The sequence below is a fragment of the Oncorhynchus masou genome, chromosome 26 (assembly GCF_036934945.1).
Source record: "Oncorhynchus masou masou isolate Uvic2021 chromosome 26, UVic_Omas_1.1, whole genome shotgun sequence".
Taxonomy (NCBI): domain Eukaryota; kingdom Metazoa; phylum Chordata; class Actinopteri; order Salmoniformes; family Salmonidae; genus Oncorhynchus; species Oncorhynchus masou.
In genome coordinates, this window is record NC_088237.1 from 5,559,417 (window position 1) to 5,574,129 (window position 14,713).

General features: G+C 41.8%; 1 protein-coding gene across 2 annotated transcripts in view; it reads left to right on the plus strand.

Moving 5' to 3' along the window:
• The first annotated feature begins 4,522 nt into the window (after positions 1-4,522).
• The window catches only part of LOC135514684 (DENN domain-containing protein 2A-like), a 42,728-nt gene continuing 32,537 nt past the window's right edge, over positions 4,523-14,713 (plus strand). For both annotated transcript variants that reach the window (XM_064938195.1, XM_064938196.1), the window contains exons 1-7: positions 4,523-5,755; positions 5,877-5,944; positions 6,031-6,128; positions 6,432-6,647; positions 7,263-7,356; positions 7,438-7,488; positions 7,639-7,850. In XM_064938195.1, coding sequence (XP_064794267.1) covers positions 4,611-5,755; positions 5,877-5,944; positions 6,031-6,128; positions 6,432-6,647; positions 7,263-7,356; positions 7,438-7,488; positions 7,639-7,850 — 1,884 coding nt within the window. In that variant the 5' untranslated portion in view covers positions 4,523-4,610. The remainder of the gene's footprint in view (positions 5,756-5,876; positions 5,945-6,030; positions 6,129-6,431; positions 6,648-7,262; positions 7,357-7,437; positions 7,489-7,638; positions 7,851-14,713) is intronic.

The window sequence follows — 14,713 nt, forward strand, 5'->3', positions numbered from 1 at the left end:
AAATCAGCCGCGACATAGAGATACTCTGAATGATCAGCTATGAAAAGCCAATTGACATTTACTTCTGAGGTGCTGACCTGCTACACACTTGACAACCACTTCGAGTATTATTATTTGACCCTGCTGGTCGTCTATGAACATTTGAACATCTTGGCCATGTTCTGTTATAATCTCCACCCGGCACAGCCAGAAGAGGACTGGCCCCCCTCATAGCCTGGTTTTTCTCTAGGTTTCTTCCTAGGTTCTGGCCTTTCTAGGGAGTGTTTCCGAGCCAACGTGCTTCTACATCTGCAATGCTTGCTGTTTGGGGTTTTAGACTGGGTTTCTGTACAGCAGTTTGTGACATCAGCTGATATAAGAAGAGCTTTATAAATACATTTGATTGATTGATGACCCAACACACTTCCAGGCTGTGTAAAGGCTATTTGACCAAAAAGGAGAGTGACAGAGTGCTGCATCAGATGACCTGGCCTCCACAATCACCCGACTTCAACCCAATTGAGATGGTTTGGGATGAGTTGGATCGCAAAGTGGAGGAAAAGCAGCCAACAAGTGCTCAGCGTATGTGGGAACTCCTTCAAGACTGTTGTAAAAATATTCCAGGTGTTTTTACAATGGCCTACTTCATGAAGCTGGTTGAGAGACTGCCAAGAATGTGCAAAGCTTTCATCAAGTCAAAGGGTGGCTTTTTTGAAGAAACTAAAATCTCAAATATATTTTGATTTATTTCATGTAGAATGTAGATTTATTTAGTGTAGAAAATAGTAAAATAATGAAAAACCCTTGACTGAGTTGTTGTCCAAACTTTTGACTGGTACTGTATTTTAAAAATATTGGCCCAATGTGGACAGCCTATGTAGGGCCAATATTTTACCTGCATTGGGTAAATGTGGTCATGTTTACCGGGCTCTCTCTGTTCTTTGAAGTAAATTGAACTCTGTCTGTCTGTCTTATCTTTTTTATTAATACTCTTGGATGAAGAGCATCATACAATTTGAATACCTTTTCCTTCCTCAAAATCAATACAGAACCAACTATATTAATTTGGGGACAGGTCGAAAAGCAGGAAACAATTATGTCAATTTAGCTAGCAAGTTTGCTGTTACTAGCTAAGTATTCCTGGGATATAAACCTTGGGTTGTTATTTTACTTGAAATGCATAAGGTCCTCTACTCCAACAATTAATCCACAGATAAAATGGTCAACCAAGTTTGTTTCCAGTAATCTCTCCTCCTTCAGGCTCCTTCTTCTTATTCTTTGGACAGTATATGGAGGTTGGCAACCAACTTTAAGGTGCATTACCACCACCAACTGGGGTGTGGACCTTAGTTCATCTTTCAATCACCCACGTGGGTATACGATCCTAAAAACCAATGAGGAGATGGGAGAGGCGGGACTTGCAGCGTGTCAAGTGTCACAAAATGGTCATCATGTAAGGTGAACATAGGTAAGTGAACGTTTTTTTGGGAAACTGTTGTATTTTGTTATTGTAAGATGTGCTGTGTGTGTGGTCTCTGTTGTTGCACTGAAACGGTTGATGCAAAGTGAGTTGAAAATAATAATGCATACTTTTTTAAAGTTATGATATGAAGATCTTAAAAGTAATAGACTGGGATATTGCAATAACCTGTTGCTACATAATGACATATTAGTTGTTTTTCAGTATGTTACATGCAGAAAGATGTAGTTCTTGTAGCAGGCTGGGGATCGAAATGTGTAGGCACAGCTGCATTGCAAAAGTGGTGCAGATAGACAGTTGCCATGAGAGGTTCAACACATGGTTTTTAGGAAAATTAATATAGTTGTCACTGTCCATTCAATTCCCCTTTCTCTTGGACTAGCAGTTGTTTACTAACTTAAATCAATAAAATTGGCCTAATCATTATGTTATGAAATAGTTATGAACTTCAAGTTGCAGTAATCACAATACACAGCAGATAGAGGTAGAGAAACAGACCAATGGAAACAATGACCTCAGAACAGTAAAGCAAAATCCTTCCTACAGAAATGAACTTCTTGACAGAAAAGTGAATAATCCCTGCACAGTGGATGAAGTAATTTGAACCCATTACATTGCAAATCAACTGGACCTCAGCCAGCTAAAATGTCCAATGATCTAGCTTAAGATGAGACGTGGTGGAGAGGAACCAGCACTTTCAGTTAGCTGGGAAGGGACCATTGTGTAAGAGTGGGAGGGGTCTGCAGCTATAGTGGGAGAGCGAGTTTAGGAGAAAGGGGTCAGCTATTCCATTAGGATACATGGCAAATAAAGCATATAGAGGGAAATACTAAATCAGACTACTAAAGTCTTGGAGCTGCGTTGGACTTGATGCAACCTTTGAGATACACTTCTTCATAATAAGCCAGGAGATGTTTTCCACAGTGTGTGAGAGATGATTGATGACTAGTGTTGGAGTCGTGGGAAAGGAGAGGCAGATCTTAGTATGGCAACATATAGTATATGAGAGAGGAGTTGACCTGCTTGTGATTGAGGAAGTCATGGATAATGATGCTGTTGTATCAAGGGTCACTGATGTGGAAATGAGCTCCTGTTCCACTGGTAGACTCACAAGCTCTGTGCAACAGAGAAAGGTAAGGACGACTAGATGACGATTTGTGCATTGGCTGAGTTTGATAATATTGTATTCATTTCTTGTCCTGTGTCAAAATTCTAGGACCTCTACAAGGCTGATAAACGAGAATAATGTGATATTATGTATGTCCTGCTGTATATCCAGCAGTATGTGAACCCCTGGTGCTTTTTCAACTTATCTACGACTTAGTATACAGCATCAAATCACATTTTATTGGTCACATACACATGGTGGGAGTGTAGCGAAATGCTTGTGCTTCTAGTTCCGACAGTGCAGTAATATCTAACAAGTAATCTAACAATTCCCCAACAACTACCTAATACACACAAATCTAAAGGGATGAATGAGAATATGAACATATAAATATATGGATGAGCGATGGCCGAGCGGCATAGGCAAGGTACAATAGATGGTATAAAATACAGTACATTCATATGATATGAGTGATGTAGGACATGTAAACATTATTCAAGTGGCAGACATGCGGTCTAAAAGGGTCTGCTTGGGATACTCTACCCAAGATCTTCTCAGAAGCCAGTGAACTGAGAGACAATGCCCTGAGAACTGAAATACAGAGACAGAGTAGAGTCTCAGAGCTGACAAGGTACAAATCTGTCGTTCTGCCCCTGAACAGGCAGTTAACCCACTGTTCCTAGGCCGTGATTGAAAATAAGAATTTGTTCTTAACTGACTTGCCTAGTTAAATAAAGGTAAAATAAATAAATAAAATTTCCATTTGCCATTGTGACAGTGACAGGGGTTAAAAAGTATCAGTACTCCCTCTCCAATAGTTATTTGTGACTCAAATGTTTTATTTGTGTGCTGACTTAGCCCCTCATGGGATTTGAACTATTTTTGTCATGGTTTTGTATGAAACTTAACTGGCTGTGCAAAATACTGTAGGAAACCAGATGTGAGGAATGAATGAGAGGTGGAAAATCAGTTATAGGATACTATTCTTACACTGATCCAGTCTCACTGGGACAGAGATGCCTCCACTCTAGATGTCTGGCTAGTGATTTTATGAGCTTCATAGACATATCTGCATGACTAGAACTAGGATTAAGGGAATCCAAAATATCTGATCTCTCTCTCTCTTTTTTTCTGCAGTATCCCTTTGTGTGTAACTGTAATTTGAAACTTGTCTCTATCTTCCTGTCTCTCTCCCTACAGGTGTATGCTGAGAATGGAGTCTGCTAGCAGGATAACTGCAGGGCAGGACTGCCTTTACCAAATTGTCAACAAGTGAGTATGATGAGAGTGGGGACCTGTAATGTTGGGGGAATATTTATGGGTCCATTGAAAAAAAAGTCACCAAGAAGATCATAGTTACAAAGTAAAGTGGTTCCCCTTAAGCCATACTATTATTTCAACTACTAATACACTTCCCAATTCAAAACCATCAACACACATACAACTAATTCAGTTTCTCTTTAATTAACAACTGTTATGTTTTTATTTGGGTTCAGAATGCTTATTTAATCTATTTGCTTATTTCCATCTAAATCAAAACAGTTTTAGATGGCTCTGGTCCATGTGGCTCTGGTCCAAGTATGTGTTTGTTTACTGAAGCTCTGTGAGAAGGATATGGTCGGTCACAGGCCTGTCCTCATGACATTTATGCTACCGCCAGACTAAAGACCCTGACTTTCCCATCAATGACTGAACAGACTGGAATGTTCCTTAAATGAGTCCTGTTGTTATTGTCTTTTTATGTTGACTAAATGGACAATTTGAAGTCCACAATATATTGTAAAGTCTATTTTGCCTGAATTGAAAATTCAAGGTTGTGTTTGAGGTCTAAAAGTTTTAGTTGCCTGTGCTAATATGGTTTAGTAGCTGTTGTGTTGACTACCATTTGGACTGCTATTTCAGATGTGGCCTTCTGAAAGGGGACAGTGCACCTACAGACCCTAACAACAGGCCAGGGCAGTGCCAGGACAGGGAAGGGCAACCAATCTGCCCCTCATCTCCCTAAACAACCTAAACACCCTGCTGGAGATCCCAAGCATAGCTATGCAGGCTGAGAGGAACACTTTGGCTGGGGGCAGAACACTCTCCAAACCTCCCCATGCCACCATCAAAGACAAGATCTCAAAGTTTGAAGGAAAGGAGTCTACCCCATCCCCAACATTAACAACAGCTACAACTACACCCACTCAGAGTATTGTGGAAAGAACTGACTCCTTAATTAAGAGTGATTCCAAACCCACCATTGAGGACTGCGAAAGACCAACCAACAGAGAGAAGCAGAAGAACAATGGGAAGGAGAACATAGAGCATATCTCCCCAACAGTCACTACAGTTCCTATTGTGAAAATAACAGAATCCCTAAAAAAGATTGATTCCATGGAGCACTGGAGTAGACCAGCCAGCAAGGAGACACAGCAGAACCATGGGAAAGATAATGTAGAAATGGCTGGGAATTCGAGGACTACCTCGCCTGTGGGGCATGTAAAGGACACTACTGTGAAAATAACTGAATCCCTTCAGAAGAAGGATGTCAGACCCTCCGAGGAGCAGCATAAAGGACACTGCAGCAGGCTGACCAGCAGGGAAAAGCAGCAGAACCTTGGGAAAGCGATCATAGGAAGGGCAGGGGTTTCTCGGCCTACTGTGGAGCCTGTGAAGGAGCAGGTGATGGGGATGCTGAAGAAAGACAATGGTAGGAGACTGGTGGAGCAGAGAGCCGTCTTCACTCTCTTCAAGAAACTGGAGCAGACCATGAGGGAGGAGAACCCCAGCAAGAGTCCTCTAGAGCTACCTGGCAACTACTTCTGCCCACCTAGCAGAGATACACATGTAGAGGCCAAGAGAAGAGAGATAGAATCCATTTTAGGAACATTGGATGCTGACGAGATGTTTGGGGAGTCAAGGCAAGGTGGGCATGAGGGACGAGACCTGCAGAATGTGTACACAGAGCCAGGGTCACCACCCATAAACCCGGTCCCCAAACCCCAGCGTACCTTCCAGCAACGTACCTTTCAGCACCTCTCCAAATTTGAAGTGGGGACCCGCTCATTACCGAGACATGGGAAAGGGCAGAGGAATCTGCCCCCACTGCCTTCCATCTCCCCTCCACCTCTGTCCAACCAGCCTTCCCCCAACATCTACAGGAGACCCAGGACAGACAGACAAAGAGATAGAGACAACCCCAATAGGTAAAATAGCCATACAGAACAGACAACACTAAATTCACACTAACAGTAATTAATTCACTCTCATATAAACATACACACAATATATTCTAAGTATTTCCCCCTTTCTTTTGTTCCTTCACAGGAAATCATTTGAGTTTGAGGACATTCCATCATGTCATCCGCCTTATCATCATTATGAAATTATTACAGGTGAAGAATAAAAAAAACTGATCTAATCACAAATAATAATTTAAACTAAATTCAATAGTGTTTAATTATCTTTGGTCTTCCTGCAGACTCTTCCAAGGAGAATCCATATGAGGACATTGAGGTATCCAGTCAGTGCTCATCACAACCTTCTCTACCTTCCTCTCCTGGGTCAGAATGCTCCAAGGTACATAACACTGTCTTAATGATGACATAACAGTCAGGACAGTTTGTGTCAGTGTAGCAGATGGGGATCTGTGATGCTCACTCCTCAGCCTGAAGTGTCTCCACATGCGCTGTTGGATAGCCAGCTTTTCAGTGGCATGACTGGTTAAGATGTGTGTGTTTGCGGGGCAGAGATCTTGGGTTTGAGTCTCATGAGCCAAATCAGGAGGAAGCGGTACTCGCTAAGCAAGCAGTGTGATGTCCTTTACATTAGCTTATGACTTTACTTCACAGATTGATCTGATTATTTTTAGTCTCTGTGCAGATCTCCAGGCCTGGTTTCTTCAGACAGAACTCTGGTGGGAGTTGCAGCTTCAAGCTTCCAGATCTGCGTAAGACCAACCATCACCGTAGTGATAGTGGAGGAGTAGCATCTCCCCCCCGGCTCAGCCCCCAGTCCACCCCTCACAGCGCAGATGAGCTGCCCCACTGGCTGTCTGGAGGAGATTCCTATAACCACGCCTGCAGGAGGATACCAATGGTAAGAGACTGTGGGGGAATCTCAATAGTCTTAAGTGGCTTCTTCTCCTCTCCTTGTCTCCTCTCCTTCTCCTATACACTGAGTATACCAAACATTAGGAACACATTGCTAATATTGAGTTGCACACCCCCTCCCCCCCTTTTCCCTCAAAACAGCCTCAGTTCATCGGGGCATGGACTCTACAAGGTGTCGTAAGCATTCCACAGGGATGCTGGCCCATGTTGTCTCCAATGCTTCACACAGTTGATACACATGGGAAACTGTTGAGTGTGAAAAACCCAGCAGCATTGCAGTTCTTGACACAAACCGGTGCGCTTGGCACCTAGTACCATACCCTGTTCAAAAGGCACTTAAATATTTTGTTTTGCCAATTCACCCTCTGAATGGCACACATACACAATCCATATATCAATTGTCTCAAGGCTTATTAAACATCCTTCTTTAACCTGTCTGCTCCCCTTCATCTACACTGATTGAAGTGGATTTAACAAGTGAAATCAACAAGGGATCATAGCTTTCTCTTGGTCAGTCTATGTCATGGAAAGGTATTCTTAATGTTTTGTATACTCAGTGTATATCCAATATTGATATTTCTAACATTCATTCTTCCAACAGGATGTGCTTAAAATCAACAGTATCTTTGAGGCTCGTGTTGGAAAGAAACATCTGAGGAGGGTCTATCACCTTGCTGAGACCAGCTCAGGGAGAGGTGAGGGTGAGATTCTTTCAACCCCCAAAACATTATTTCAATGCTCTCCATTTTGTAACACTTTTTTCATTTTTGTTGCAGTCACAGATGAAAACACTGACTCAGAGAGTGAGACAGAGGACAGGGCTAAAGGTACTATGTGACCAACTGACATCTTTCACAATTCCATAAATTGCTTCTGTCAGTATCAAATTAATCTTCCCTTTTTCTACCCCTCTCCTTCTCTTTCATTACCTTTGCTTTTCCTTCCTTTCCTTCCATACCCTCCTTCCCCTCTCACAGCCCATCGGCAGCGCATGTCCTCAGTCCAGTCTATCCTGAGCCAGCCGGGTGAGGGTCAGTACTGTAACAAACATAGCTCTCTGGACCTCACCAGGAATCTGAAGGAGCTACATCAACGCCAGCTCTTTGAGTACTTTCTGGTTGTGGCGCTGCACAGGACCAAGGCTGGCGTCCACTACCTGCCGGAGGTCACACAGCACTTTCCCCTCAAGGTGAGGAGAATGAAGGAGTTTGAACATGGGGCTGCCGTCTTAGAGGCTACTGCTGTTTTTTGTTTTCATTATTCTCTATGCTAATCGTACATTTTTTTGCACATAATGTCTACGGCACAATTTCCTATGACCGAAAACATTTTTTTGGACATCAGAACAGTGATCAATAACCTCAATTTGGATGAAGATTTCTACTTTAACAAGTCGATAGCCCTGGACGTTCTGCTTACTCTGGACCCTGATCCCAGGACTCGAAAGAGGAAGCGGTGGCAAAAAAGAGGCAAGCTGTAACATAGATGCAGGGAGTCAGGAAGCAGGTGCAGTTATGGAATGATACAAACCAAAAGATACGTCTGACATGGAAACACTAACAATACTACTTGCTGACTGATAACTACATCGTTCACACCCTCACCCTAAGCTTTAGCCCCACCCATCTCGTTTCTCTCGAAGCGCACATTTGACGCTCTGGCCGATGATTTGTTTACCTCTGGATAACATGAAAACAGCCTAACCAGCTCTGCTGGCAGTAATTTCATTACTATTTTTTTACCAATGTTTACTGACACTGGCCATATTCAACGGGTGTTGTACACACATCACGTAACATTAGCTAACGAGCCAACCAGCCAACGTTAGCTAGTTAAAAACCTCTTAGAGATCGGGCTACTTTTTTCAATATTCTGTTAAAAATCGCGCAACATTTCAACGTCCTGCTACTCATGCCAGGAATATAGTATATGCATATGATTAGTATGTGTCAATAGAAAACACTCTGAAGTTTCTAGAACTGGTTCAATGGTGTCTGTGACTATAACAGAACGAATTCCGTGGTCAAAATCGCCAGAAAACAAGGTCACTAAATCGACGGAGAAAAAATCAATCTGCCAGTCCATGTATTGTCTATTGGAAGGAAAAATACTTAAGGCTGAGGATACAGTTCCTATAGCTTCCACACGATGTCGCCAGTGTTGTGATTTCGATTCAACTAAATCGTTGGTCATCTGAGTAATAGCCACATCCGGTTGTCAAGTCCACAGCTGTAAACAATGGAACCAGAAAAGTTGACTACGTTTCCCAAACTTGTGCCTATTGAATACAGATCGCTCCTTGATCAATTTGATCGTTTATTAACGTTTAGTAATACCTAAAGCTGGATTACAGAAGTAGTTTGAAGTGTTTTGTCAAAGTTTATAGGCAACTTTTTTAATTTAAAAAAATAACGTCGCGTTTAAAAAACGTGTTTTTACTGGATCTGACGGTCTTCATAAATTGACATTTTGGGTACACAAGGACCGATTTAATCGAAAAAAAGACCCAATTGTGATGTTTATGGGACATATAGGAGTGCCAACAAAGAATCTCGTCAAAGGTAATGAATGTTTTATATTTTATTTCTGCGTTTTGTGTAGCGCCAGCTACGCTAATTCCTTTGTTTGCGTCCCCTTCTGGCATTTCGGCGTGTTGCCTGCTATCAGATAATAGCTACTCATGCTTTCGCCGAAAAGCATTTTTACAAATCTGACTCGTTGGATAGATTCACAACGAGTGTAGCTTGAATTGACTACCCTGCATGTGAATTTTAATGAACGTTTGAGTTTTAACGAGTGCTATTAGCATTTGCCGTAGCGCATTTGCATTTATTGTTGGCAGGGGGTGCGGTTGCGTCCCGGGTGGGCCAGACAGGTTAAACAGTAAACAGTCCCAACAATGCCACAGTGCTGGGAGCTAACGAACCATATTCAATGTTAGCTAGCTAACATTAGGTTCTAACTAGAACAGCACACGGCTCTGGGAAATGAATAATAACATCAGTTAAGGAGCCAGCTGGCTAACGTTAGCTAGGTACATTTTAGCTTGAAATTAAACCACTTCCTGTCAAAATTAGAAAATGTGTAATATGTGTAATATCTAAAAAGCTAACGCTAGTCTATCTTACCTGTAAACATCATCGTGCATGGACGCATTCCCTGTCAGGAATGCCATGCCATGGTTTCCCTTAGTTTGAAGATGTAATCCGGAGAAAGGTGTTTCCTCTATCTCTTTAGCTATCATACTCTAATTCCACTAATTCAAAACTTGATCCTCCAGAAAGTGGAGAGCCACACTTATGCAGCTCCACTCCACTCCTTGTCTTCATCATATTCAGCATGCTACCAAAAATAATTTACTTAAACAAATGACCCATGATTCACCAAACGATTTTATTGAAAGAGGACTCAAAGTACTTTAATAAGTGTGATCACATCTGGCCGTGATTCATAAAGGTAATGTCATGTTTGGGACTCCCGAGTGGCGCAGCGGTCTAAGGCACTGCATCTCAGTGCTTCAGACGTCAATACAGACACCCTGGTTTGATTCCAGTCTTGATCACAACCGGCCGTGATTGGGAGTCCCATAGGGTGGCGCACAATTGGCCCAGCGTCGTCCAGGTTTGGACGGGGTAGGCCGTCATTGCAAATAAGAATTTGTTCTTAACTGACTTGCCTAGTTAAATGAAGGTTAAAAAATAGTTAATTGTATAGATTTCTTTCCATTAATACAGCTGTTAATTAACAACACTGTACAGAAAGACTAATTTGAAAGCCACATTTCAGAGGAGGAACTTCTTGATGCAATTATAGCCTTTATTTATTATTATAAACTCCAGGGCTGGATGGCATACCAGTTGAGGAATACCAAATATTTGTTGATATACTCAGAGGACCGTTATTGGCATGTTTTAACCTCTCCTATACAAGTTTTACATTATCAGATACTCAACAATAAGGTCTGATTCTTGTTACTCAACCATGATCCAGGTGACCCAGGTGGTAATATAAAGATCCAGTCCATTAAAAAAATTGGAGGCCCATACACTTCAGTGTTGACACGCAAAAATTCTAGCAAAATGCATAGCGCATAGAATTTAAAAGGTATTCTTGGATATTATTAAACCTAATCAGTCAGGTTTTTTTACATGGACAATACATTAGAGATAATATAGGACAAGTACTGGGAACAATAGAACACTATTGAAAATCTGGGAAACCGGGCCTGGTATTCATAGCTGACTTGGAAAAGTATTTTGATAAAGTACGACTGGCATTTCTATATAAATGCCCGGGATATTTCAATTTTGGAGAATCTCTTATACAATGGGTTAAAGTTATGTTCGGAACCCTATGTGTAAAATAGTAAATAATGACTACTTCTCAGAAAGTATTAAACTGTCAAGAGGAGTAAAACAAGGTTGTCCACATCGGCAAATGTATAGCCATCGAAATTTTTGCTATTGAAATCAGATCCATCAATAATATCAAGTAGCTAGAAATCCAGGGCTTAAAAACAAAGGTGTCATTGTAGGCTGATGATTCATGTTTTCTTTTAAATCCACAATTTGGATCCCTCCATGGACTCCAGAAAATCCAGAAAATCACATTGTAGGAGTTTTTATGAATTTATTTGCAAATTATGGTGGAAAATAAGTATTTGGTCAATAACAAAAGTTTCTCTATACTTTGTTATATACCTTTTGTTGGCAATGACAGAGGTCAAACGTTTTCTGTAAGTCTTTTGGCCCATTCCTCCATGCAGATCTCCTCTAGAGCAGTGATGTTTTGGGGCTGTTGCTGGCAACACGGACTTTCAACTCCCTCCAAAGATTTTCTGTGGGGTTGAGATCTGGAGACTGGCTAGGCCACTCCAGGACCTTGAAATGCTTCTTACGAAGCCACTCCTTCATTGCCCGGGCAGTGTGTTTGAGATCATTGTCATGCTGAAAGACCCAGCCACGTTCATCTTCAATGCCCTTGCTGATAGAAGGAGGTTTTCACTCAAAATCTCACGATACATGGCCCCATTCATACTTTCCTTTACATGGATCAGTCGTCCTGGTCCCTTTGCAGAAAAACAGCTCCAAAGCATGATGTTTCCACCGCCATGCTTCACAGTAGGTATGTCGTTCTTTGGATGCAACTCAGCATTCTTTGTCCTCCAAACACGACGAGTTGAGTTTTTACCAAAAAGTTATATTTTGGTTTCATCTGATCATATGACATTCTCCCAATCTTCTTCTGGATCATCCAAATGCTCTCTAGCAAACTTCAGATGGGCCTGGACATGTACTGGCTTAAGCAGGGGGACAAGTCTGGCACTGCATGATTTGAGTCCCTGGCGGCGTAGTGTGTTACTGATGGTAGGCTTTGTTACTTTGGTCCCAGCTCTCTGCAGGTCATTCAGTAGGTCCCCCGTGTAGTTCTGGGATTTTTGCTCACCGTTCTTGTGATCATTTTGACCCCACGGGGTGAGATCTTGCATGGAGCCCCAGATCAAGGGAGATTATCAGTGGTCTTGTATGTCTTCCATTTCCTAATAATTGCTCCCACAGTTGATTTCTTCAAACCAAGCTGCTTACCTATTGCAGATTCAGTCTTCCCAGCCTGGTGCAGGTCTACAATTTTGTTTCTGGTGTCCTTTGACAGCTCTTTGGTCTTGGCCATATTGGAGTTTGGTGTGTGACTGTTTGAGGTTGCGGACAGCTGTCTTTTATACTGATAACAAGTTCAAACAGGTGCCATTAATACAGGTAACGAGTGGAGGACAGAGGAACCTCTTAAAGAAGAAGTTACAAGTCTATGAGAGCCAGAAATCTTGCTTGTTTGTAGGGGCCCGAATACTTATTTTCCACCATAATTTGCAAATAAATTCATTAAAAATCCTACAATGTGATTTTCTGGATTTTTTTCTCAGATTTTGTCTGTCATAGTTGAAGTGTACCTATGATGAAAATTACAGGCCTCTCTCATCTTTTTAAGTGGGAGAACTTGCACAATTGGTGGCTGACTAAATACTTTTTTGCCTCACTGTACACTTATTATTCACTTCCTAGCTACAGTATACATATCTCCCTGGCATATTACATCATTTATGCATCAGCATACAAGACATTTTTGGACTCACCTTGTTGTGCTGTGCTCACTTGAACAGCATGGCAAATTTGGTCCTCAAACTTTGTCATCAAAGTCTGGCATTCTCTGGACTTATTGTGATTTCAAGACAACTGGGAACTCTGAAAAAAAACAAGGTTGAATCATGACGTCAGTGCACTTCAGGTCGGAGCTCTAGAAAGAGGCCCGAGTTCCTGACTTGGAATTCCGAGTTGGATGACCGTTCAAAAAGTATTCAGAGTTAGTTCCCAGTTGTCTTGAATTCACTGAAGTCTGAGATTTCCCAGTTCAGAGTTTCCAGTTGTTTTGAACATGACAGAAGTCATGCTGGATTGCCAGCATGGCCATTGTATTCAAACCTTTCTGCCCATGGTGTTGAATGTTCATCCTTTTAAGCTTGGAAAAGAGACCCTTAAACCCAGACTTGGACAACACAACCACTCCACTGAATAGCAGGCGAGTGATTGCTTTGCAATGCTTGCAGTTAGCAAATGATTCCTTCCAAGCCACTCATTGTTGAATTTGTAAATTCCAATAGGTTGTGTGTGTAATGGCCGTCCAATGGCCGATGAACACCGATATGTCTTATCTATAATTTCTCTTCGTATGACAAGAATTGAAAAGGATATGCCAGTAGATTTTCGATGTGATTTTTGACGATGACTGCTTGTCTAGCTTGCTAGCTAAGTCCAACCAAAGCTATGGTAGATATAGCGTGATTTGAAGTCATTGTATATGTTGCCAATGAGCCTTCTTGGGTGGGCACTTCTAATGTAACTCAATTGAATCACCCAAGGGGCTTGAATTTTTGAGCTGTCCGTAGATTTTGCGTTGATGTAGTGTGCCCATGAGAGACAGAACACTGAGCCAATCATGGCGCAACTAGAGAACATTACTAACCCCTATGCTCAGTATTTTCCGTTGGCCGCCCCGCCACCACAGAAAGCACTGAGCTGGTCTGAAACACCTGCATTTTGGAGCTGCCTTACTCAAGAAACCAAAAAAGAGACCATGTTTGTATGCGACTTTATTAACTCAATAATTTTTTGTTTCTACATTGTTTGCAAACTGATATTTGACAGGTATTATTAACAAAATTAAATGCAAATAGGCAACAAAAAATATATTATTATTATTATTATTATATATATTGTCAAAAGTTTTAGAACACCTACTCATTCAAGGGTTTTTCTTTATTTTTTACTATTTTCTACATAGAATAATAGTTAAGACATCAAAACTATGACATAACCAATATGGAATCATGTAGTAACCAAAAAAGTGTTAAACAAATCAAAATATATGTTATATTTGAGATTCTTCAAAGTAGCCATATTTTGTCATAACATTTACATTTACATTTAAGTCACTTAGCAGACGCTCTTATCCAGAGCGACTTACAAATTGGTGAATTCACCTTCTGACATCCAGTGGAACAGCCACTTTACAATAGTGCATCTAAATCATTAAGGGGGGGGGTGGTGAGAAGGATTACTTATCCTATCCTAGGTATTCCTTGAAGAGGTGGGGTTTCAGGTGTCTCCGGAAGGTGGTGATTGACTCCGCTGTCCTGGCGTCGTGAGGGAGTTTGTTCCACCATTGGGGGCCAGAGCAGCGAACAGTTTTGACTGGGCTGAGCGGGAACTGTACTTCCTCAATGGTAGGGAGGCGAGCAGGCCAGAGGTGGATGAACGCAGTGCCCTTGCTTGGGTGTAGGGCCTGATCAGAGCCTGGAGGTACTGCGGTGCCGTTCCCCTCACAGCTCCGTAGGCAAGCACCATGGTCTTGTAGCGGATGCGAGCTTCAACTGGAAGCCAGTGGAGAGAGCGGAGGAGCGGGGTGACGTGAGAGAACTTGGGAAGGTTGAACACCAGACGGGCTGCGGCGTTCTGGATGAGTCATAAAATGTATAAAGGTTGAGAACATTTGTGAAAC